Below are 23567 nucleotides of genomic sequence, written 5' to 3'. Positions count from 1 at the left end.
GGCACAAAGTTTTGAGAAAAAAATCTCATTTGGTTTTGCCTCCACCAAAAAGATAAATTTCAGTGCTTCTAAGTAGCGTTCTACGACACATTTTTTGTCCTTTTGCACAAGCCAAAGTAAAAGTTGTTATTCCGTGATTTTCTTTATGCACGCGCATAGAATTGAAGATGTATGCGTGAGACTTTTTCCAGAATTTTTTGCCATCTAGAAATAAGTTTCCAAGGTGGGTTCATCTATGCACTTCTCTTTTGAAGTACTCTTAATTGACTAGAACATGAATTCAATATGCGTGAGGCTGGTAGTAACGTAAGAACCGAAGTTTGGTTTGACGGAAATGCTTCCGCTGGCGGGTGAACCGACGCCAACAGCCCAACCAAAACATGGCCAACTGACCTCCCGTCTAGGGGGGAACTGGAAAATCAAACCTCACATATCTGAAATACTCCATCGTCAGCCGATCCACCGATGTAGTACGATATAACAGGTACTGGCCGCCGCTTGTCAGTGTATCATTTGTTACTCGATCGGCCGCTGTAGGTGCATGGGCGGGACACAGGAGCAGAGAAACGTCGCATGGAAATGACACACACGCACGCACCTACGCGGGCTGTTCAGCTCATGCATGCAAGCACCGAAGCACGTGCGTACACGTCATAGACATGCTCATGCTCGGGACCTGGCTCTGGGCAGCAGATCCGTTGTCGTCCACTGAAATTAAAATGGAGTGGTGACCGATTGTGGATGGAAGGCGTTGGTTGTCTTTTGACGGATTGTGCAGGAAGGTAGGAGTAGTTCGGTGGGAGAGGGGTTGTAAAGTGGACTCCCTCGATTGTGCACCTGACCTGTGTAGATGCGCACGTACGCTCTTTGGAAACCGGTTCTGCATTTCTGTCCTTCCGTTTGACCGTCCTCTGTCTCACGGTTTCTTCTTCTACCTACTACACTCCGACTCCGAGCGTTAGTCCCCTCGAGTCGTGTGTAAGTTCCCACCCAAAAAAGAGTCGTATGTAGGCGGTGTCATCAGGAAAGAATGCCCCCATCTTCAACAACAAAATTAGGAAATAATGCCCCAGTTCAGGTACGACTGCGCACGCTCAACGAACCGATACAAATTTTGGGAATGTGCAAGTGCAAGTAACCGGCCGGCTTGACCTATCAGATTCTGGTGGGCCTTTCCTTTCATGCAAGCCACGTTTGGCACATTGACATTACTAAATTCATACTTCATATTTTTAGAATGGATGCAAAAGCTTCGCCTCATTCCAGGGGTGTTACGCGACATACTTATCAGTGAATAGTTGAATATATGTAGTACCATAAACTCGAAAGAGCTATCTTATTTTAGACAGAATCGTTCTACCCGTCGGAGCTGGAAAACGGCCGTGTGAACTGTGAACCGCACGTTAATCCTTTTTAGCTTTTCGCTAAAATAAAATGGGAACCGTGTAGCCAGCAACGAGACCACGACCTTGACTCATTTTATTCTCGGTCTCAAAGGGAGGGAGCTTATCTGTCTGCGTTTCTTTTCAGCTCAAGTCGTCGGTTGCTTCTGTAACCAATCACAAACAGCCACAGGCACACACAAAAGTGAGCTGACGTACACTGCATGCTTCGGCTTCCACGCTAAGCTGCTTTGGTTTTGTGATGAATTGGAAAGTGTTGATATCACATCCCGGAGTTGGTGAGCGCCCTTATGAAAAAAGGCCAACAATATCTCACCAACAACTGAAAGAAAGAACACGCTCATGTTATGTTATTCCGGAAGGAGTGACCCTTTGATTAGGTCTGAAAACATCGAGAAGGCATACAAATATAGTCACTGGTACATAAAACCACACTTAGCAGCAGGTGGAACAAAGAACAAATACTCCCATACTAGTGGTTGGGACGCACCCATAGTGCGCCGCTTCAAAGGAAGCTGGGGCGGTGCCAGGTAGGGTGCGCCCCTTTCACCTTCTTATATGACTAATGTATGCATCCATTTCCGATTTGCGTAACACAATTGCATGAACTCGGCTTAGTGCGGTGACAGTTTATTCATTTGGTACTGAGTAGAAATTCAGCATGGAATCATCAATACAAACCACTACAGCGTATACTGGCATACAAAGATAGTTCCCCATCAAACAAACCACTACAGATATAGCTGCACTTCCAGCTCTTCCTTCTTGTCCATCCCTCCAGAGCCGCACACCAAGAGGACGCCGGTGAAGATGCCACAGATTGCTTGGCTTCCTCGTCCGAATCCTCGGCTCCACACGCCAAGGAAAGAACACGAAAGCACAGACTGCTCGACCTCATCCGTGTCTCCGACGCCGCGCGCGACGGTGCGAGGACGATAGCAGCGCCCAAAGGGGACATAAAAGGTTACTTCTGCACACGATTAAGGCTATAATTCATGTGTGCTGGAGAGACAAGCAGCCATATGATACATACCTGATCCGTAAGATGTATTTGTAATAGGTGCCCTCAAAGCACGAACTGAAGGTGCCGCTGTCGTCGCAACTACAAGATTCTTTGCAGCCTCTGATACGAACACAAATAAAAATCTAGCAATCCGGATAATATATTTGGTATTAAACAACCGTGACAACAATCCCAACCCGTAAATTAAGTGGCTCGAAAATGGCAACCCAACACATGAATAAAGCGGCGTGGATCTGAAACGCGGTGCCTGAAGTAACATGTATTTAAAAAAGGCTTGTGTTCCGTTGGACATGAAAACCTCGTGATTCCCTAGCTGGACGAACATAGCAAGATGATAAGGAAAAATCAGCACAAAGAAACATATTTATTTATACCCTAACCCAGTTGCCCCAGCCCTTGGTACACCCAATTTTAGTTCAGATGGATATGTGTTATACTATCATGCATGCGATTTCTTGTCTGTACGATATCTTAAAGATCTAAAATAACTAATATAGACTTAGGAACATAAGGATGTTCTGTCTTGTCGTTTACCATTTGCATCTTTTAACTGGCACACCACATCTTTTAACTGGCACACCAAGCATACGCATATGGCATACATTCATATAGGAGATGGTCAAACCAGTTCTGAACATGCAAATGCAACCATAAAGATGCGATGGACGATAAGCAGCAGGCAAAAAAGTTGAATTCTAATGAGCTGCAGATCTATATCTTGTTTATGGATCATCAAGTTAAACAAAGCATCTGTAACTTTGTCAAGAGACTGTAGTTTTTCCCAGTGAATTTTTTTTGCATGGGTTGCCTTATCACATATCTAAAAAGGGAACCGAAAGCCCTAAACGTCAAAATGCTTGCAAGCACTAGAGAGACAAGGCATCACTCTGAGTACTGCTCTGTTAAAATAGAAGTAAATTACCTGATCTGTTATCACCTCAGTTTCAGCAGATTCTCTCTTAACTCTCACACACTGAGTACTGCTCCTCGTACAACAGAAAATGGTATGCATCAGAACACATGGTATTGATATAAATAATCACCGGAACGACTAAGGAACCAAATAAAGAGAACACCTTTCAAAGTCCTCCAGAGGCTTGGCATCATCCTTTTCCACGTCAGAATCAGCATGATGTCTTTCATCGGAATTCTTGTGATTTTCATCTTAATGTACCGAACACAAATGCGACTTAGCCAATATATGACTGCTAGCATGCTACTTCTGAAACTACAACTACAGTTAATAAGCATTAGTGATCACATCTAAAGCTAAGTAGCTAACTAAGGCGGGTCAACTCTGGAAGCACCAGAACAACCCGCTCTTCATCACAGCGTCGAGCTATCAGGGTGACAAAAGCACTCCACCACACTCCACAAAATTGGCAGTAACAAATATTTACCTGTTTGCATATATTTCTTTGAAACAGGGAATGGCAAGATAAAAATATACAGGACTGCATACATATTTATGTGTTTGCCTACATTTCTTTGAAACAGGAAATAACAAGATAAGAAGATACACTGCATACTTTGAGGTTTGGCTGAACATTTGTGAATTAACAAAGCATCGGTCAATATTACATGTCCAACTGGACTTTTTAGGGTCATTTTACCCAAACAAATGTAAGATGGAATTACCATTAGGTCATCAACATCAATTGGCAGGAACATCAGTTGAGGATAATTCTTTGACATTTCAGCATAAACAGGTGCAATGACACGGCATGGCCTACAATACGAAGCACTGAAGGTTAAAAAAAATTGATGAGTACGATAGATGTAACTTCAGAAATTGCAAGAACAGTTGTTAGTTGTAGTAGGTTCACATATCTTGTCACTGGACTTCTCAGCCCAAAATTAAATGGTCAACATCAACACTGGGCTTAAAGTGTATGGTTGTCATGTTCTATCATAAAAATTACAACAACCCGTGTATATTGCAGGATTCTAGTGGGAGAACAATTACAGGGAATCTCCCTCTTCAAGGAGAACATTCCCTGAACAAAATTTCTTTTGTGGGAAAATAGTTTAGTTAACCTGTCCATGATTTCAAATGCACAACTAAGAAAATAAATAAGCTAATCACTACAGGATTCTGTCTATGCTCCCAAGTCCCAACAGCTAAAAGAATGAGAAAAAAGCAGAAAAAAAATTGTCGAGTAAATATGACATGCAAATATCATGCTTCAATTTGACATTGTCCATGTATTCTCAATTATTACTCAGAGCATTTAAGAGGTCATCACCAAGCATCCTCTGCCGAACCGAGAACACATAGAGAGCATGCAAAATAACACAAAGTATGTACTGTACTTTCAGTAATATAAATGCCAGTACCATTACTTCACCCTGCCACTAAAAGTTACCCCATATGTGACCACTTCCAGCAGGTAGATGGCTCATATTCAGCTATACACTGGCAAACTGGAGCAAAGCTATAATGACTATGGTTTGCAGGCTAAAAGAAGACTCGCGTCATCTAATATGGGTTACAGCAACTGACAACAACCCAACATGTTCAGTACTCTATTGACTAATATAACCCAATCCTTGGCAGTTTAAACATCTGCCATATAAACATCTATTGGCTATTGTCTTGTGCTGCAGCAAACAAAGCCCTCCTTGCACCTGTTTGTCCAGAGACCTTTACACCATAGCATGGTTCAGTATAAGTATATAATGTCAGGTCATGGCTCCAAAGTGTTTAGGAGACCCACAGGAGACAAATCGAGTGGTGGAGAGAGCTAGTACCTATGGAGACGGCGCCCTTCTTGAGGTCTATGATGAAGATCTCGTTGTGGACACAACTGAAAACAGACACAAATCACCACAAGCCATCTTCTTCTTATATGTACATGCAGACCCATACTCCTCCTTGTGTTCTAGTCGAGTTTATAGCAACTCTGCTCATCAAATAGAGGCTACACCTTTGATTTCAGCATCTTATCAAATTGTTGCAAAGAATTAACCATGAAAGATGAACTGAACACTTTCTGCTCGAACCGCTACAGCCTTCCCAACACCATTGCTTCCTTTGGCATCATCACCAAATCCGGCAAGGAGTAGGCGCTAAGCAACCAACCTGCAGAAGACCCGATTCCGTTAGCAACCCCTTGGTCCAACAGAAGAACAGCAGAGTAAAAAATAAGAAGAAGCGGAGATGTTTTTATGATCAGCAATGAACGAGTAGGCGATCAACCTCCCCAACGCGGAGAAGATCAGGAGGCAAAGCAGATCCTCTCCGGCCAGAAGCCATATATATCTTCCCGAGCAAACCAACTGAATGTGCGAATCGAAGACAAACATAAATACAAATGAGGAATGGCGGTCCGGGGTGATGGGATCACGCGTGGAAGACGATCTTGGACTGGGCGTAGACCTGGCCGGGCCTCTCGACCTGGATGACGCCCTCGGGATGCGGTCGTCGCTCACACCGAGGAGGATGGGGTCCTCGGTGGCAGGGGAGTCGCTGGCCCGCAGCGGCGTGGGTGGGAGGGGAGGCGCGTCCCCCGCGTCGGTGGCGCTGGAGAGCGTGAGGCGGCGGCGTACCCCTTCCTCGAGCCGGAGGTGGTGGGGGAGAAGAGCAGTAGAGACGCGTCGCGGCGGCGGCGGGACGATAGCGTTTGGGTAGGCGAAGCCAGCGCAGAAAGGTAGAGGTGGCCGGTCCGTTTTTCCCTGTTACCCCCAGTCAACATGCAACACGTGGCCCACTCAAAACAGAAGGAGGAGACCTTCCTGGCCAACCCACGCGATCGACGTGGCACAAGCGGTGGGTTTAACTAGTGGTTGGGGCGGCACCTGTGGCGCCTCTTGAGGCAGGATTGTGCGCACTAATCTAGCTGTCGTATTTGAGTAGTGCACATGCATAAAATAGATTAGGCTTAGAAGCACTGACATGAGCATCTTGGTGGTGGGAAAAATAAGGTACAGAAAATGCACATGCATAAAATCTACTCCCTCCGTCCGGAAATAACGAAGACATGCACATATTAACACAGGCAACGGTTTTATAGCCCAGACGACTCATTATAGATACGACAAGCATCGTAGATAATGATAGGCACATATGAACACAGGGGCAACAATTTTATAGCTTAGACGACTCATTACAGATACGACAGGTGGTTCAGAAGTAACAATTAGTATTATACAACTATCTCTAGGTAGCTCCATTTGTAGAACACAAAGCATCTGCTGATCACCAATATATGTTCATTCAGGAAAGAATGGCATCCATGCTCATACCACAAATCATTTGCAGAAAAAACATGTGTCTGAGTAAGGCTTGATGACTACATTTAAATTTTTAATTATTAGAACTCATAACCAAAGATCCCCTGCCAATAACTCATGACTGGGGGCAAGGTTGCAAAGATACAAAGCATATGTAATACTTCCAGTAATAGAAATCCCACTATTCTTGCATACCCTGTATAGCAGGATATAGCGTTCCATCATTCTAACTTCTAGACTGCACTCCATCTGTGGTAAACTCCTGCAATTAGATGACTATTCTGGTGAATATACAAACATAACTATACTAATAATAATGCTTTATGCAAATAACGTAGAGCGGCATGAACATTTCTGTACCATCTTCCAACATAGCCACATTTATGTTTGTGGCAGCTGAACCTGGATGTGAAAGCCTCGTTGAGATACGTTCAGGAAGAAGATATACCTTTAGGAATACAAGTAAACCAAAATAGATAACAGAAATGACAAAGTGGATGATGTGTGAAAGATGATTATTATCCAACAAACAGGCCCTTATATATACAAATCAAGTATGGTAGGAAATACATCTATTTTGAACTGTAAGTAACAAACACGCTAGTAGTATGCTTTGTTTCTACCCAATTCCCAATCACACCTCCTATCACTCTAGTGCCATCTTTGCATTTCAACATATGTTAAAGGTTAAAGGATATCATGAGATTAGTGACACGAGCACTTGAATGATGCAAATAACATAGCAACAAAGACAAACTTGTCACTTCACCCACTTGGCAGTCATGATTGTCAAGAATAAACATATAAGGCGGATATAAGTATGTTGAGAAGCCATAATCAATTGAAAAAGGCGGTGCACTCAAAGCACAAACAAAGGAAAAACTTTACAAAAGCTTCAAAACATGTTACTCTATACGATATGACAAGCCTAGTGCCCAGGAAAATTCTTTGTCATACCTATAGGAGCTAAAACGTGTGATAAGGCATCTATTTTTGCCTTGTGTTTCAGGCCTAGTCATCTTCGTCTTCCAGCTTTACAGATATTACAAGATGAGATTGAATTTAGCCATCTGTACACGCCACAACGTATATATGCCTATCAGGCCCAAATCAATAACCACACATACGACAAAGGACAGAGTTATGAGCATCTATCAAATTCGGAAGACACTGATCAACACGTGAACGTCAACACATAACAACGGCAGCGTCAACCACAGGTGCAATTCACCCACCAAATCTTCGTCATAAAAATGAAGACTACAAAACTACTATGGAACTCTAATATCAAATTGTTCTCACAGTCGCAGATCTAACTAAGAATAACAATAAGAATGATAACGGAGAGGACACAGATGGAATCTGATTCCTCAAAGTTATAGGGAAACTGTAGAGGAGAAATCAAAAGGTACGAACCTTGTTGGTGCTATCGTAGTAGTCATTGAGAGCCCAGTGGTACATAGACTGATCCAATGTAAACCAGTTGGCGGCGTGGTCGTCCAGGCTTGCGTGCGCCACAGCAACCAGAAGAATCTCGCGCATCAGAACCTGCAATCCAAGAAAAAGGAAGAGAAAACTGAGATGCAGTTGAGTTTATCAGCAAAAGCTAAACAAATAAGGGTTCAGAAGGACAGTAAACAAATAAAGTAGTCTGGGTTACCTTTTAGTCTCTGAGTTAACAAACGCACCCTTTCACCCAAGACAAGATCAATAATTAGCTATGTAGCTACTCACCTAGTCTGCTGCATCTATTTATTAATTTACAATCAACAGCAATGGATCATTCTACTTATGAGACAGAACAAATAATTAGCTAAATAGCTATTGTACCAAAACCAACGTATGCACCAGCAGAAGCACCGAACTCATCACCGAGTCTCTCAGCACTCGACTTAAACTGACCATGAAAACCATTGTGCGGATCGTGCACCTATTGGAATGATCCATAGATTAAGATACATTGGTGGTATAACTATAAGGTAGCAGAAAGAATGATCTACTGCAGAGAAGATGGATGTTCTTCACAATCAAAATACTGATGGCAAACCCAATGTATTAACAGAGTAAAATAATGTGATACTGCAATTAAGATAATTAAGACTTACATTATATCCAATATCAATTGGTTCATTACTCAACACCCAGTAGAGTAAGAAACATGATATCGCACATTTTCCTTCTTATTACTGAAACTCTGAATCTTATAAAATGACTTTGATATGTAGTCTTAATCTCTATATAATATCCGATGACAACAAGTAAGCATGAAGAAGAAAAGTGACTTCGAGGGCACCTATTTTGACCATTCCAGCGATAGTATGAGAAGGAAATTATCCTTAAGAAGAACCCAATACTAAGATTAGAAGTATATTGGTGTCACACACATGCAGAAAAACTTAGTTTGATAGTGATTCTGCTAGTATAAGTGAATAACCACAGCTCATTTTCATTTTCCAAATATTCTAGTAGGACACTATCCGTAGTTCATCGTTTTTTCTTTAAATTATGTAAATCAAAGTATGTATAATAAACTATCAATTAAAGAAATGTATACTGGTGGGATATAGACAAGCAAAAGAAGTTTACACGAGAAAATAGCACTTATGTCTGGTCTTTCCATATATGGTTCTGCTTCAAAACTGGTAAAATAAGTGTTGCATCCGTTATCTTAGCAATGGAAATTTGAACTTAATTGACAAAAGGATTAAGAGAAAGAAGGGGACATCTTTTCTTTTTAAAATCAAGCTTGAGAATCTCGAAGATTGCTGAAACTTTTTTCACTAAATGCTGACACCTCCCATGTATCTGACTTTAATATAAGCTGAAAGTTTGAGGAATGATACTCATGAAATCAAGCAAAATGCTCTTCCAGTATTGTGACTTGTTAGTAAAAAGATCAGGTGCTATATCATCGCATTTCTTAAGCACATAACATGTGTCTAGCCTACAAGTCTGGAAGATCATACAAAAATAGTGTGAATTTGATCATTTGTAAGATAATTGCTCCAAAATAATAAATCAATTTGGTAAAAAAATATTGCAATATTTTAGTAGATCATGCCATACAAAACAACAACTTCAATTGAAAAGGTCGATGTCACTCCGCCACTCTGAAGATAAACATAGATATGAAGATCAGAACATACCGTGGCACCGGCAAGCAATGAAGGTCCAGAATCAACAATTGTGGCACAACCGTCAGGACAAAATCCTGTTCCAGTACCTGTGGACTTTCCTCCAACCAGGAAATCACCCATGTCAAATTGCAGCAAGGAAGTGTGCATTTTAAGCCAGACGACCAAATATTACTGAAATTACACAAGAACAAGACTAACCTGCCAATATCCATTCTGGATGACTAGGACATATGTGTGCTCACCTATGTAGTATTTAGGATCCATTCCTCCAAATATAATTTCACCACCTTCTACATCAGCATAGCGTTCAACCAGAATGAGAAAACAAGATTGCTAACGAGACCTTGCTCTACCATTTTATACCTGCAATGTTGTACATAATTCACCATAAATAAGGGAGGTAGAGGCGCTCCAACCCAACAAGCAATGAGACTAACCTTAAACAGATGAATAGGGACCCTCATAGGCCCTGCACAGGAGCTTTTAATTAAACACCTAGTATGCACATAACACAAATGGTGCTACAAAGCACAAAAGAAGTTGATGGCCAAAACAATTTATGAAAAGGCATCCAAGTGAAGATTAGCTCACAAAGAACTCGCAAGGAAAGGATTGCAGGCCATGGTTGCTCTTGCCATCGTTCCAAGCCAACCAATTGACGTTAAGACCAAAGGAGGTAAAACACGTATCAGAATAGAGTAGAGGGGCCATCATAATAATTATGACGCGGGTCTGTTCAGCACCAGTTTGAAGCCAATATATAGGAAAGAAAAGATGGCTTATTTCATTGGGGAAAAAACCTACATAGCATGCACACGGAATGAAAAAAAATTGTCTCCCATTCAGCATCGTTGTACTTAAATATGCTAACTCATGTGCATTGGAAAAGAAAGAATATACACCACAGCCCTGAGATACAAATGGGCATGGCTAATGCGCGCTCGCGCACTGGACCACTCGCTTTCCGACAGGAAGCAGTTAGCTAATTAGGAAAGTGCGGCGCTTTTTTATTAGTTTTGTCAAGGATTTAGAAGGAAAGTTGGGTTTGCCCCCGACCCCCACCCCTGAAAATCAAGGGGGAGAGAGATTACGTGCGTATTACCCCGTACATGGATGGATGGGCTGCTTGGATGGTCCAAGGAGTAGGTGCGGCCAGCGTTGTTGATATGGAAAGGGAGACATCCAGATCGGAAACTGATTGTGGGCGGAAGGATCGCTTCAAGCGTTGGAATGACCGATCGTGAAAGAGTCTTTTCCGATACAAATAGTGAAGCTAGCAAAGTAAGAAATGTATCAGCTGCATAGCCTAAAAAATACAGATCTAGAATTGATAGCTTAAATGTGTCTTCTTCTCAGCAATGATGTTCACCACAGTTAATATAGGTGAATCCTAAAGAAGAACCAAGACATGCCAAGGTTCAGTACCATAACTAAGCAACGGAAGATTTTCTCCCAAACACTCCTGGACAATTCGAAGTGGATGATCTCGTTCTACACCTTAGAAGGGTGAACAGATATATACCTTCGCTTACTCAAAAACAATAAATACCAAACTGAAACGATATGATTATCTCCAAGGAGATACAAATAATATAAGATCAATTTTTAATAATACTGAATACTGAACAATGCCTTAAGAATTTGATGGCATGATGAATGGGTGTCAATCTAGTATGCTAGAACTCAAATTGTTGAGTTGAAGGAGAGGGACAATCAAAATTTCAGTTCTGTTGGTATGATTTATCAATGTGGAAGGATGAAAGAGACACATGTCAACATGTCAATTTGCTAGTACCTTAATTTATATATCTACATCTGCACAATTTAATTTGTTGACATAACGTAGCTTGAAGACATAAAGCCACATACATACAAATATGCTACTAGTCAGATAAGAAATCCCAGTTGAGGGTTGTCACTTTCACAAACAATTGATGAGCATGCGACAAAGCAATCATATCACAAAAAGGCATCGCTGATGAAACCTGCAGAAATGCATACTGGAGTTAAGGCAGCAGCAGTGATTTTTTTTGGAAACACTCATGCCAAGATGAGGTCTATAGATATAAAACGAAACTGCATATCTGAAGAATGCAAAGTAGCTAGAAAACGATGGATGTAGTCATGGAGAAGTTGAACTTGCCCATGTGATTCATTGTGGCCACACTCATGCCCCATGCGGTCAGCAAACTCGACCTAGTAGAGGAGCATGTAACCGGATAAGGACGATAGAGACAACGCCACGCACTGCTCGACCTCCTTGTTCATCTTTCCGGTACCAGAGGCGAGGATGACAGGAACAAAGCAAAGAAAAACAAACCAGGGCAGCCTTGCGATGTGATTCCCGGACTGCTCCTGTCGCTCCGGCCGGCCGGCCGGCCTCCCACAACTGCCGGCCCCGCCCGCATCCGCCGCTCCACCAAGCCTGCTGCTTCTTCCTAGAGGTGCCCGACTCGCCACGGCCTTCTGCACCCGCCCTGACCCAGCCGTCGCCTATTTAGCAATCACAGAAAGGAGAGGAAGGATGAGACAAACGAAAGGGTGTGCATAAAGCCGGCGCGGGCGCGAGGTTGGATTTGATGACTCTTGAAAGCCGAACACACACGAACACAAAGAGAAGAAGAGATGGAGAGGGCACCTTGTTCATGGTGTCGGCACCAGGGTCAGAGCCACGTCGAGCTTCCTCCTCGCACGGCCGCGGTGCATCGTGGCGCTCGCGCCACCGTGGCCATTGATTCGGGCCTGCTGCTCAATCTGCGAGAGGGGAATGGGAGGAGGTCGCTGGTGGATGGGGAAAGGTGAGGGGAGAAGAGAAGGCGTGGGGGCGCAGGCTGTGCGAGAGGGCGTCGGCGGCGGCGGCGGGGGAGGTCGTCCAGAGAGAGGGAGAGGGCAAGGAATCAGGGGATGGGGAACGAATCTGGGGCTGGTGGGGCTGGCGCCTCGCGCTCTTTCCCTTTTTTCTCTCTCTCGACGTTGATAGGGCGAGACCTCCGCTCCTTCCATTCCATTGGCTGCGCCGCATAGTGCGCTTCCGCCCACATGGCACGCGCAAGCAACCTCCCTTGATGCACACTGTGTTTGGTTTAGGAACGAAGTAGAATGAAATTTCATGGTTTCATTCCCATGGAATGGGTCGGTTCCGTCTTTGTGTTTGGTAGTGACAATTCGAAGGAATGGAATGGTTACATTTTGTCAGATGGAATGAAATGAGTTTATTCATCTTACCATAAATTGAATTGGATTTCAGTCAAAAGCAGATAAAAATTGAACTGTACTATTCAGACCAGGAGCTACCCAAATACCAAAGTCTGCATCTGCTCTGATTGCTACAAGCAAAAAATGCAGCTTGCTAGTCCAGTCTTGACCGCAGCCTTGCTCCTCCAATCCACAAGATCAACAGCGGCGGCCTTCCTGTCACCACGCCACACGCACACCTGTGCCTCCTCACGTACGGCGGCGTTTGGATTGCCTACTCCGTCAGGGGCAGCGCTTGGAGCTTCTGCTCCGTCAAGAGCGGCAGCGCGGTGTTTCCCAGTGTGACGCGCGTGTGCGGCGGCAGCGTGGCCTCCCAGCCTCGTTCCGTTGATGGATCTCCCGCCATGGAGCAGAGTGCTAGCCTCCTTCCGCCAGATCCTTGGTCGAGGTGGGGGGTGGGGGAGGACGAGGGGCGGGAGACGCCGGCGAGGTTGCACTTCCGGCCGCCGCCATGGCCATCAAGGGAGAGAGGAGGCCACAGGTCGTGGTTGGCTGGGGCGCCGGGTGGGTGAGTCGGGGAGAAGGGGAGAGAGGCGCGAGTGAGGCGTTCCGCGTGGTCCGGCCGATTCGGAGGAACGCCCAGGTTCGGCATAAAGGAATATGCCGTTCTCTGGAATCGGTGGGTTCTGGTTCCTTCGCCAATCTAAACACAGGAACGAGCTCTCGGGATGGAACCGACCCGTGACATTCCGCTTCGTGGTAGAAACCAAACACACCCTTATTGTTTTGGATAGTAGTAGATACTAGTTTGCGTTGCCACGAAACAACGAACCTATACATAGTGATGTGCATGTAATATGTGGTTTATGACTTTGTAGCGACAATGAAGTCTGCTCTTTGTGCTTTATCATTTTGACCACGTGAGCACGAAATTGGTGAGCTCTGTGTCTCTCAGTACCCTCATCCACAGTCTTTTCTAGCCCCACCTGCCCAAAGCTACATGTTTCCTGGTCACCCTCAAGCACTCGCATCACCCCAAACTGAAGCAGCCTCGCACCCTTGCTTTCCTACCCATGGAAAAGTCTTCCCCGTCGCTGCCATTCATTTTTTGAGCCACCCGTCATGTTGAGCTTGCTTTTTTTTGACAATTTTGTTGAGCTTGCTTTGTTGTGCTTGTTGTCTAGAAGTGAATCAATCGTGATAAGGTCAATTAGTAATACTTAGTTGCAAGACAACGTTCTTCACATACATGTGGGTTGTGCTTCAAGTGAACCGATCTAGTTTTCTCAAATTCCTACAGCCTGGTAAAGGTGTCCTCCATTGGTCAGAATACATATTGTCATGATGCCAAATGAGTAAGGAGGACAATTATCAAAGGATAACCAAATATTGAAGATGATAACGCAAAAGGAGGTGAAGGATACAAACTTGGTCGTGTTATAATTGAAAATGAAAAACATAATTTCTCTATCATTTTATCATCCAACATGAGCACAACAACAAATTATCTTCTTTTGCGCTACATTATGACTAATTGGAAGCCTTACTCCGTTCGGTCCTTGATTGCTTTCTAGCCTCGAAAAAATCTTGTTAAATTTCCAAAAATATTCAAATGGAGCATCAAACAAGCAGACATGTCGTTTCCGGTTTCACGCAAACTTGACCTTGAAAATGCTAGAAATATACATCATCTCAAAAAGGTAACACAACATCTAAATACTGGAAGTACTGTATTAAAGCTTGATAAATTTCAATAGTGATGTTCCCTTCAATGACCACGAAGTCTTCAAATATCTGACAAGGCATACACATAATAGTATCCCTATTTTACTAAGGATATGTCTTATGTAAATTAGCACCAGCAAATGGGAAAGTATTACGAGTACATATTATGGTAAAACAAGTTTTCAACTGTGAAAGACATGTCTCAGTAAACATGATTGCTATGAGCAGCATGAATCAAAAATACATTATGTGCAAAAGATGGAGAACACAACTAAATTTTTACTCCCTCCAAACCTTAATACAAGATGTTTTTCAACAGTATGAGTGTGAAAAAAAGTGTTATATTAAGTTACAGAGGGAGTACCTATGGAAGGGTTCTAACTAAAAAAACAATGAGAAACACAAAACAATAGTCCTAGTTACAAAGGAGCAATGCAAGTGGATCTCCTTTAAATATTCATTTGATGTCATCCTGTGTATTTTTCTCGTCAGATAATTGTTTCCTGGAAAGGAAGATTATGTTTATGCTTACTATATAAAAATTAATTTCTAGCAGTAGCCATAGCACATCATAAACCAACTTCACAGCAAGAACTTAGATTTAGAATAAACATTGCTAAATCAAGTTAGGAGAAAGTACTACACCATCGAACTATCTGCCACCTGCTCTGAAACAAGTCAAGGTTCTATTTTCAGTTTTAACAATATAAGACAATGTCAGTAATTGATTAAAACCTGAACTGTGAGTTACTAAGAAATGAAACATATGTATAATGAGGGATAAGAGCATCTACAGCCAGAGGTTGCAAATTTGGACACTCAAACGCCCGCGGATGCGCCCGGACGCGCCCGCGGACAGTGACCGGGCGTGCGTCAAATTTTACAATTTACAACCACGTATCCTATTTCCAAAACATCTATTACATGCAGGGTCATGCACGTCGATCATCCTATCTGTCTTGGGCCGCTTGGCACCGAAATTGCTCATACTTAAGATTTTCACACCCGTAATAGTCCCACCTCGCCGACTGATGAGCTAGTCGACCAGCTTAAATATCCGGGTCGTCCAGAAGGGATAACCTTCTCGCATCATTGCATCCTTTGCTATGGATGTGGACTCTTACTATGAATCTTCTATCTTTATCACATAGAAGATTCATAGTGGCTTTTTGAATCACTATGTGTCCATGCATCAAAATAAAATAAAAATCTACTGTCATTGTAGTAGAGGTATCAATGTATATGGTCGAGACAAACTTGACACTCGATGAACAATCATCAGTCAATGAAATGCAATCTAGTGTCAAATTTATCTCGATCACACATGCGAGAATTGATAGACCTACACAACAACAACCAAGCTTGCCGCCATCCGCTGGCGTGGCTATTTAAGCCGGGCGGCATCCGCCTCGCCCGACGATGTGGGACTAAAATTTGGTTGCACCGATGAGAGATGGAGGAGCTTCGGTCGCTGCAGGTAGGAGTGGGAGGAGCTTTGGTCGCTGCAGGTAGGACCGCTACGACCTGCAGCGGGGTCGGCGGGCGTGCCCGGGCGCCCCCATATCTGCCTCGTATTTGGGCTGGATATGGGGGGTGCCGGTCAGTCCGGGCGTTTGAGGCCCGTTTGAGGCGCCCGTCTGGGTCAGATTTTCACGAGCGGGCACTAACCGGGTGGCCCACCCGGGCGTATGAGCGGGTTTGAGAGGTCCGGTTGTACATGCTCTAATATTTATGAAAATAACACAACTACTGCGCTTTCATAACAGAAATATGATGAATTTTGAGACAACATAAGGATTGTTTAACAAACACACATACTTCAGTAGCCAAAATATTCTTATTTTTTAGACTATTCGTGTTCGGAATAAAAATTATTACCGAGTGAAAAACAATGGATCCTCTTCATTTGATTAAGTTTAATGTACTTGCCAGAAAAAAAGTCATGTACTCCCTCTGTAAAAAAATATAAGAGCGTTTAGACCACTACTTTAGTGATCTAAACACTCTTATATTTTTTTACGGAGGGAGTATGACATATCAATCCAAGATTACCAATTTCCAATCCATATGGCGTCATCATTTTTTTATGTGAATTGATACATGTAGAGTTCTTTTCAGAGTTTTTTTTAACTTTAATAGGACATGGTAGGTACCAACGTGATTTGATGCTTTGGTTTCAGAATATAATAACACACATATTTTATCAAAACTAACAAAATGAAGTTTCTAACATATACCAATCATAATTGATCTGTCGCTGCATGATAAATTAGGAGTTGATAAGTTCATATAGCTTACATTTTCTTATGAGACATCACCGATTGACTATATATGCTATACTTGGTCTTCAATGTGTGCTGGCATAAACGTCCCATGCAAGTAAGCTACATAGAAAGTCAGCATGATTTTGATTAGAATACCCCATTATCCAAGAAGTAATGAAAAAATCAATCCTGATACATTGATCAGGGCATATATATTATTACAGAGAAACCATGGTTATCTATATTGATTTTCCGAAGAAAACAACATGCTTCAATGGCAACATGAAGATAAATTCAGTGAGCTAGAAACCTATTAAGAGGCAAATCAATTCCATGCCAACAGAAGTAAAGAGTCAAGTTGTACCTGCAATGTGTGATCATACTGAAACTGGAGGTAGCAAAAATTATTTACAGGTTCGAGATAAATAATATAGATCTTATTTGTGATATGCATATAGCAATATAAGATTACTACTCATTACTAAAATAATATGAAAATCACAAAAAGGACACTCAATATCACAACTGAAAATACCGTGTCATATTTATCAAGTGAGAGCTCTAAAATCAATAAATTAGAACCGCAAAGGAAATACTATTGCATATTATTTGAAAGAAACCAACAAACTATAAATTATGTGGTTGCAATTGCAGGAAATTTTAGTTTTTCCTGTACATAAAAAAATTAGTACTTTTTTCTATTGATATAGGCAGCAGAGCTACTGCTCCTTCACTAAAAAATGCAGGAAAATTTCATATGGATGTCTTATATTGCAAAATCATCGATATGGATTCTTTTTGGAATACAAGAAAGAATTCATGAGTAACCAGAGTGCCGCATACAATTTGCAGTTAGAGAGATTACATTTAGCATGGGTAACAAGTAACAACTTGCTAGAATGTTGCTGATTTGAACAGATCAGTCCATGGGTCATTGACTGGAGTGATCAAGGAGATGCTGAGAACCATGGAGGAGCACAAAGTCACGATGTATATCAAACAGAGCGGCACATATCCTAGTGAAAGAGGGATGTGGTAATTAGCTTTGTAAAGCATGGTTGCATATACCACCAGAATGTGTATCAGACGTTGTAGTAGCTGAACGCCATTGGTAAAGAACTACAAAGCCTTTCTTGAAAACAACTTAATTCCCGTCTAAGAAACATTTGCAGCAATAATCTGTATCAACAGAAAAAGTACAAGACATAACCAAGATATCAAGATCGAACTCGAGCTCTCTATTCATATCCAGACCAAGAACCCGAGAAAATTTGAGAGAGAGATAAGAGGAGGAGCTTACGGGTGGTTGCGCTCCCAATCCAGACGAAGAGGAAGAACTCGAGGCTGTGGACCAGTAGTAGAAGGCCTCGATGGCAAAAGGGTTCTCTTGTGTGGAGCTCGGTGTTGAGCAGCGATAGGAAAGAGACGTCCGTCGTGCTGCTCGGAGACGGAATCCTCGCACACCTCCGCCGATGAGGGGTCAATGGCATAGGCTGATATGCACATGCCTGGGCGCAGGGGAAGAAGAGGTGGATGTCAAGTGTACCGACGTGGAGGAGGACCTGCGGAAGGAGACACAGAGAGGAAGATGGGCTTCCCACCGCCGCCTCCTTTATGGCCTCTACACGAGGAGCCCCGTTGTCCCAGCAGCAGCAGTGCCGCCCCACCACCACTCTTCCTGTATGGCGCTAAGTGCAGGTCCGCCGCTGCGCTCCTTCCTTTCTGCTATCTCTATCGCTTCGACGGCGGGCGGAAGGGACGGGATGGAAGGCATCCCCTTCCCTAGATCCAGACGGCACGGGACATCGGGTCACGAACTCACGATGCAGCTCATGGGATGGATGGCGAGCACAGGCGGCGATGATTTTTCTTCGAGAGAGACGGGATCGGGAGCGAGGTGGCTTGGGGAGAGATGGGGGCGTGCGACGTGTGTGTGCGCGTGTGGCGGCAGTTTTTTCGGCGACGGGTGGTGGGAGCGTGCGCTGGTTTTTCATTTCATGCAATAGAGGGGGAGGACGAAGGGAGGTGGGGATCGAACTATCACGACGTTGGATCCCCCTTTAATAGTAGAGATTTAATAATAGAGATCATGAGTTGAACTGCACACAGGCACAAGCAAGTGCGTACACGGAAGATAGGAACACGATCATCACAGTTAACCCCATTTTCGGAAGATGAACACCAAGATTAAATGTTGTATACATTAGCGCATGGTTCTATTATGATACAGTATCAAAACCGATCTTATTCACTGAAAGTGGCCACAGCAGCCCCACACGCGATGAAGAAACAATGGCGGCCTCCTTGCGCAAAATCAAATCTTAGAAGCATGTCAGGATAAATCAAGTCTCGGCCGTCCACGAGATCAAAAGGGTTTTTTTTACTCTCATTAAGCTCCTATCTGCTGCATGGTTTACCTGCCCTTCCGAGATTTGCCTATAGATTTCCCCTTCTTTTCAATTTTTTTTGGCCGATACCCAAGAGCGGCAGCATCACCAAAATCCGAAGAACAATGCTTATAGAGTGCCATCAATTTCCTCCACTCCGGCGATCCTCTGGGCTGGGCGGCCATGTATTCTATTTCGCTTCTTACTTCCTCCAATTCCGTGAGTGCTAAAGGTGGCTTTGCTGAAGGCACTGCCTTGGATCCACCAAACATATCCAAGGCTGAATTCAGTGCAGGTGCAGACTGAGCTTCCAAAGCAGGAAAATTAAACAACTTCCTCACAGTGGGTCGACGCATAACTGATAAAAAATCAAAGTATCACATGTTATGAGCTATTAGACCGTCAAACAGAACCTAATGCCTTGCAGCAATCGTCGTTGTCTCAGTTCTTAAAGACTCGAACCATACTCACCAATAACATATACAAGTGTGAACAAGTTTGCCGTGATCCAGTAAAAGAAAAATCCCTGGAGAAAGGCAGACCATTAGGAGATTAGGACAATATTGTTGAATACTGTGAAAGTCGATATATCTAGCACACTTGACTAGCTCCTCTAGAAAATACCCATTGGTGAAAGATCTCAATACTGTCATACCTTGGCAAAATTCATTGTGAATGGGACTATCATGACTCCCATTCCTCTATGAAGCATCTTCATTTTACTGGCAATATAAGGATTGCCGAGCTGACATAACACAATATATTCACCATATTAGACTGCAGTATTGGAAAACAAAGCTGGGCACAGTAAAGTTTTCAAATTCAGAATCGGTGGTTTGAGATTCTGGATGTTCGTTAAGAAAAAAGGTGCCATACAGGCAGTGTAGCCAATTGGATGCAGATATGAATTGCTTGTTTACCTTTGTAAGTTTTACAAACGAATGCACCATTTGACAGGGATACATGCCTATGCACTTATGGAGGCAATATGGTTGGAACAGAAATGGAAGGAAATTCAGGTCCAGATTGTAATGGAAAATGATCACCCCTAAATCCTACAACACTAAGCATACAAGCTAGAAGCAGTGGCACGCCAAGTTTAAATGCACAATGATGGACAGATACACAGACACCACAATCACACCAGACAAATTGCATACCTCCACTGTAGCCAAGAAGGTCAGTGATGTTAACACAGGAAGGATGTAAAGAGGATCCGGGGTTGTCAGATCAGTAAACCAAAATATTCCACCTCCTTTCAACGAAGGGACTTTCTCAACCATGTTATTTATCTACAATCAGAAAAAGCATGGTTAAGGATACAGATTTATTTTCTTCAAAAGATAGTACAACATAGAACAATCAGAGGGGCAGAAAGATGCATTACTCACAGCAAAGAAAAAGCTCATGAAAATTGACGGTCGGATTAGGACTCCTTTTAATGGAGTATATGGAGTAACACCATGGCTAAAGGAAAATTTACCAAAAGTTAGAGGAACTTCACCAAAGAGCAGTATTGCTATACATCCAGTACCACATAAAAGAAAAGCTATCATCACAATGTGTTCAATAGTGAGTAATGTGTTCACAAAATTTTGAACATGGACATTTAACACAAAAATAATTCAAGACTCAAAAACCTGGCTAACATGTTTTTAGACCATGACAGTATACACTAACCAGGAAAGAGACATCAGTTGTCATTTTCATTAAGATAAAGACAAGAATAATCTACTGAAGGTTACATACTTCCGATAGAGTGCGGTCATTTTATAATTCCCCACTAGCACTGATTTTGGATCCGTAAGCTGTATGAAATAAACTTGAAGGGTTAAAGCATGAGCTGTATGAAGTATCCAACTATCAGAAGTTAAATAACTGTTCTCCATGACCCATTCTCCCATAAGTTGGCAATACATAGTACATTCTATACAACAAAACCACAAAATCTCACATCCACTGCATGCTTAATGGCATCCACCTCTGGTTTCATTGCCTGAAAATTGAACAGGTTTGAAAGAAAGAATTAATCAGCTGATAATTTCCATGAAGGGCAATCATTCATTGCCTAATAAAGTACTACTGTCAAAGAAATAATTATTCAGAAGACTGGAAGAGTAAAGAACAAAACTAAATACAGTGATAGCATGTGACTCACAAAAGATATCTTATCATCTTATGAATACAAGACCTACCCAAAAATGTCAATCCCAAGCATAGGGCAGCCCAGCCCGAAGCATGTATTCATTTTTTCAATTAAAAATATTAAATTGATTAATTTAAGTAAGAAAAATAGTGCCTTGTGATCATTTTTCAATGAAGCATTTGTTTCAAAATCATTTCAAGCTTCAGGGCTGAAAAGAAAGCCTGGGGCAGGACCAAGCCGCCGACGGACAGGTATAAAAAATACATCTACATGATGCATAGAAGGGTTTGCTGATTGGAATGCAGTATTTAAAACCCTACAATGAGTCAAAATTACAAAAAAAAAAATATCGGTGGTGCAAGGGGCAAGTGTTTTGGACAGGAGGGAGCAGCTGTGCAGCAAATTACATCACCACATGATTTCAAGTGGTAAAGATATAAGGTTTCAAGATTGAGTACCATGATAATGTACTTGGTAACACCCAAAAATCACATAGTGAAGCAGGATTCAGAACTGAACAGGGGAACTACCGAACTATGTATGCATGAATAACAATAAGTAATATGTACAGTAGAAAAAACACAAATATATGTATTGCATGTAGATTAACAGCCTCACCCACTCTGCTACAACTCAACTGCTCATGCGCTGGTCTGGTCATGTAGGGAGGACAGTGGTTGCATGTTCCCCCAATGGCACTACTTAGGCTGCTTTTGGCATTGCGGTGGATTACGATAATCCAGCTGATCCAACCGGCCTTTATCTATTTTGGCGTTTGTTTAACCAGCTTATCTCTAGTTCCATGGCTATTTTCTGGCAGCGGATTATAAAATGAGCACGGTGCAGCACAGTTCAGCAACTTGAAGCAGCCTTACAGTTAGATCTGCATAGGTTTTGACCCACACATACACAGCACATGAAGCAAACAAAAGGGCTAGAAAATGCACGCTGAATCAGACCATGGGCACTTTACAAGCAAACAAAAGGCTAGAAATGCACGCTGAATTAGACGGAGGGCGCCTTACATGTATCTTCTCGCCGGACTTCTGATGGCTAACCGTGAATGGAATCACCGCGGTCCGGATCAGCACCGCCGTTAACGCGATAGAAGCCCACCTGAGCCCCAGACCAAATCCCACATGAGAGGCGGATATGAGCAAACCAAGCACACGACCCAAAGAAACGGATCGCAAAGCTTACCAGTTGAGCCCGGTGAAGGTATGTATGGTATCAATGAGGTGCTGCAGCGCGGCGAAGGGGAAGAAGGAGTCGGCGGCGGCGGCTGCCACCTCCCCCGGGAACGGCGCCGGCACCGACGAAGCCACGGCGTCGACAAGGACGCTCGCAGCAGCATCAACCTCTCCGGGTGGGTCCGGGGCGGGGGCGGGGGCGGAGGAGGAGAAGCTACGGCGGGGTAGCCCCGAGTGGTGGAGGGAGAAGGGGAAGGGGTGGTGTAGGGTTTGGGCCGCTCCGGAAGCGGGTGGGAGCGGAGAGCGGAGTGACGGGAGTGGGTGTGGCTGTGGCTGAGATGGGGGCTCATCGTCGTTGGAGCGGGAGAGCAGATGCGGGACGGACGGGTGGAGGCGGCGGGTGAGGTGGTGGGAGAAGCGGGAGGCGAGGCTCCTCCGTGCGGCGAACGCCATGGGCCCCGGCTTGGCGGGTTGGGGTGGGAGGCGACGCTCGGAGAGGAGGGCGGCCGAGCCGAGACGACGGCCGGAGGAATGGGGTGACTCAGGACTCGAGCGTGGGCTTTCCGCCTCCAGGTGTTGTTTGTTCTGGGCTTTTCGGTACAGCGTCGTGGGCCAGATGCCGCCGCGGTCCATCCCCTTCCGCGCGGCGACTATCTATCGCATTAAGCGACATTAAAAGTTTCTCTTGCTGAAGCATCTGCAGCTAACGGGCGGCGCGGGGATAAATCATGCAATCTGCTGGTCGTTACGCGGCAGTGTTGCCACTGAGCTAACAGCAACTTCGTGTTCAACAAGCAGGCCGCGACCTACTAGAAGGAGAAGAGCTGTGTTTTTTGTTTTTCTTCTGTTTTCTTTTTTTTTGT

The 23567-nt window shown here is 43.5% G+C and overlaps 1 protein-coding gene and 2 long non-coding RNA genes across 29 annotated transcripts; all 3 read right to left on the bottom strand.

Moving 5' to 3' along the window:
- Positions 1 to 1981: 1981 nt before the first annotated feature.
- On the bottom strand, positions 1982 to 12834 carry LOC109761924 (phytepsin). Of its 24 annotated transcripts, XR_012181127.1 has the most exons (13): positions 12436 to 12834; positions 10235 to 12290; positions 9996 to 10160; positions 9807 to 9890; positions 8077 to 8208; positions 7021 to 7108; positions 6856 to 6922; positions 5179 to 5509; positions 4066 to 4156; positions 3504 to 3591; positions 3350 to 3407; positions 2437 to 2526; positions 1982 to 2373 (listed from the first exon to the last, which is right to left on the bottom strand). It is a non-coding gene; the product is annotated as a phytepsin (long non-coding RNA). The 24 variants fall into 24 exon arrangements; XR_012181140.1 differs by lacking the exon at positions 7021 to 7108; XR_012181131.1 differs by lacking the exons at positions 1982 to 2373; positions 2437 to 2526; positions 3350 to 3407; positions 3504 to 3591; positions 4066 to 4156 and adding an exon at positions 4718 to 5071 and having other exon boundaries at positions 9996 to 10087; positions 10235 to 10266; positions 10389 to 11782; positions 11941 to 12290; positions 12436 to 12725.
- A 1577-nt stretch (positions 12835 to 14411) lies between these two features.
- Positions 14412 to 18942, bottom strand: LOC141021116 (uncharacterized). Of its 3 annotated transcripts, XR_012181145.1 has the most exons (6): positions 18583 to 18942; positions 18282 to 18489; positions 18050 to 18160; positions 17847 to 17939; positions 17016 to 17101; positions 14412 to 15220 (listed from the first exon to the last, which is right to left on the bottom strand). It is a non-coding gene; the product is annotated as an uncharacterized lncRNA (long non-coding RNA). The 3 variants fall into 3 exon arrangements; XR_012181144.1 differs by lacking the exon at positions 18583 to 18942 and having other exon boundaries at positions 18282 to 18572; XR_012181146.1 differs by lacking the exon at positions 18583 to 18942 and having other exon boundaries at positions 14859 to 15220; positions 18053 to 18160; positions 18282 to 18572.
- Positions 18943 to 19130: 188 nt separating this feature from the next.
- LOC109761949 (mitochondrial inner membrane protein OXA1) lies at positions 19131 to 23352 on the bottom strand. Of its 2 annotated transcripts, XM_020320760.3 has the most exons (9): positions 22715 to 23352; positions 22540 to 22630; positions 21323 to 21364; positions 21118 to 21176; positions 20760 to 20835; positions 20529 to 20660; positions 20024 to 20113; positions 19840 to 19894; positions 19131 to 19726 (listed from the first exon to the last, which is right to left on the bottom strand). In XM_020320760.3, exons 1-9 carry the CDS (start codon positions 23335 to 23337, stop codon positions 19395 to 19397), a joined length of 1500 nt encoding a protein of 499 aa, XP_020176349.2. In that variant the 5' UTR covers positions 23338 to 23352; the 3' UTR covers positions 19131 to 19394. The 2 variants fall into 2 exon arrangements, with proteins under 2 accessions (XP_020176349.2, XP_040259285.1); XM_040403351.2 differs by lacking the exons at positions 20760 to 20835; positions 21118 to 21176.
- Positions 23353 to 23567: the final 215 nt, after the last annotated feature.

This window comes from Aegilops tauschii, chromosome 1 (genome assembly GCF_002575655.3).
Source record: "Aegilops tauschii subsp. strangulata cultivar AL8/78 chromosome 1, Aet v6.0, whole genome shotgun sequence".
Lineage (NCBI taxonomy): Eukaryota > Viridiplantae > Streptophyta > Magnoliopsida > Poales > Poaceae > Aegilops > Aegilops tauschii.
The sequence above is the reverse complement of the archived record's forward strand: the minus strand, read 5'-3'. Positions and strand labels throughout refer to the sequence as shown.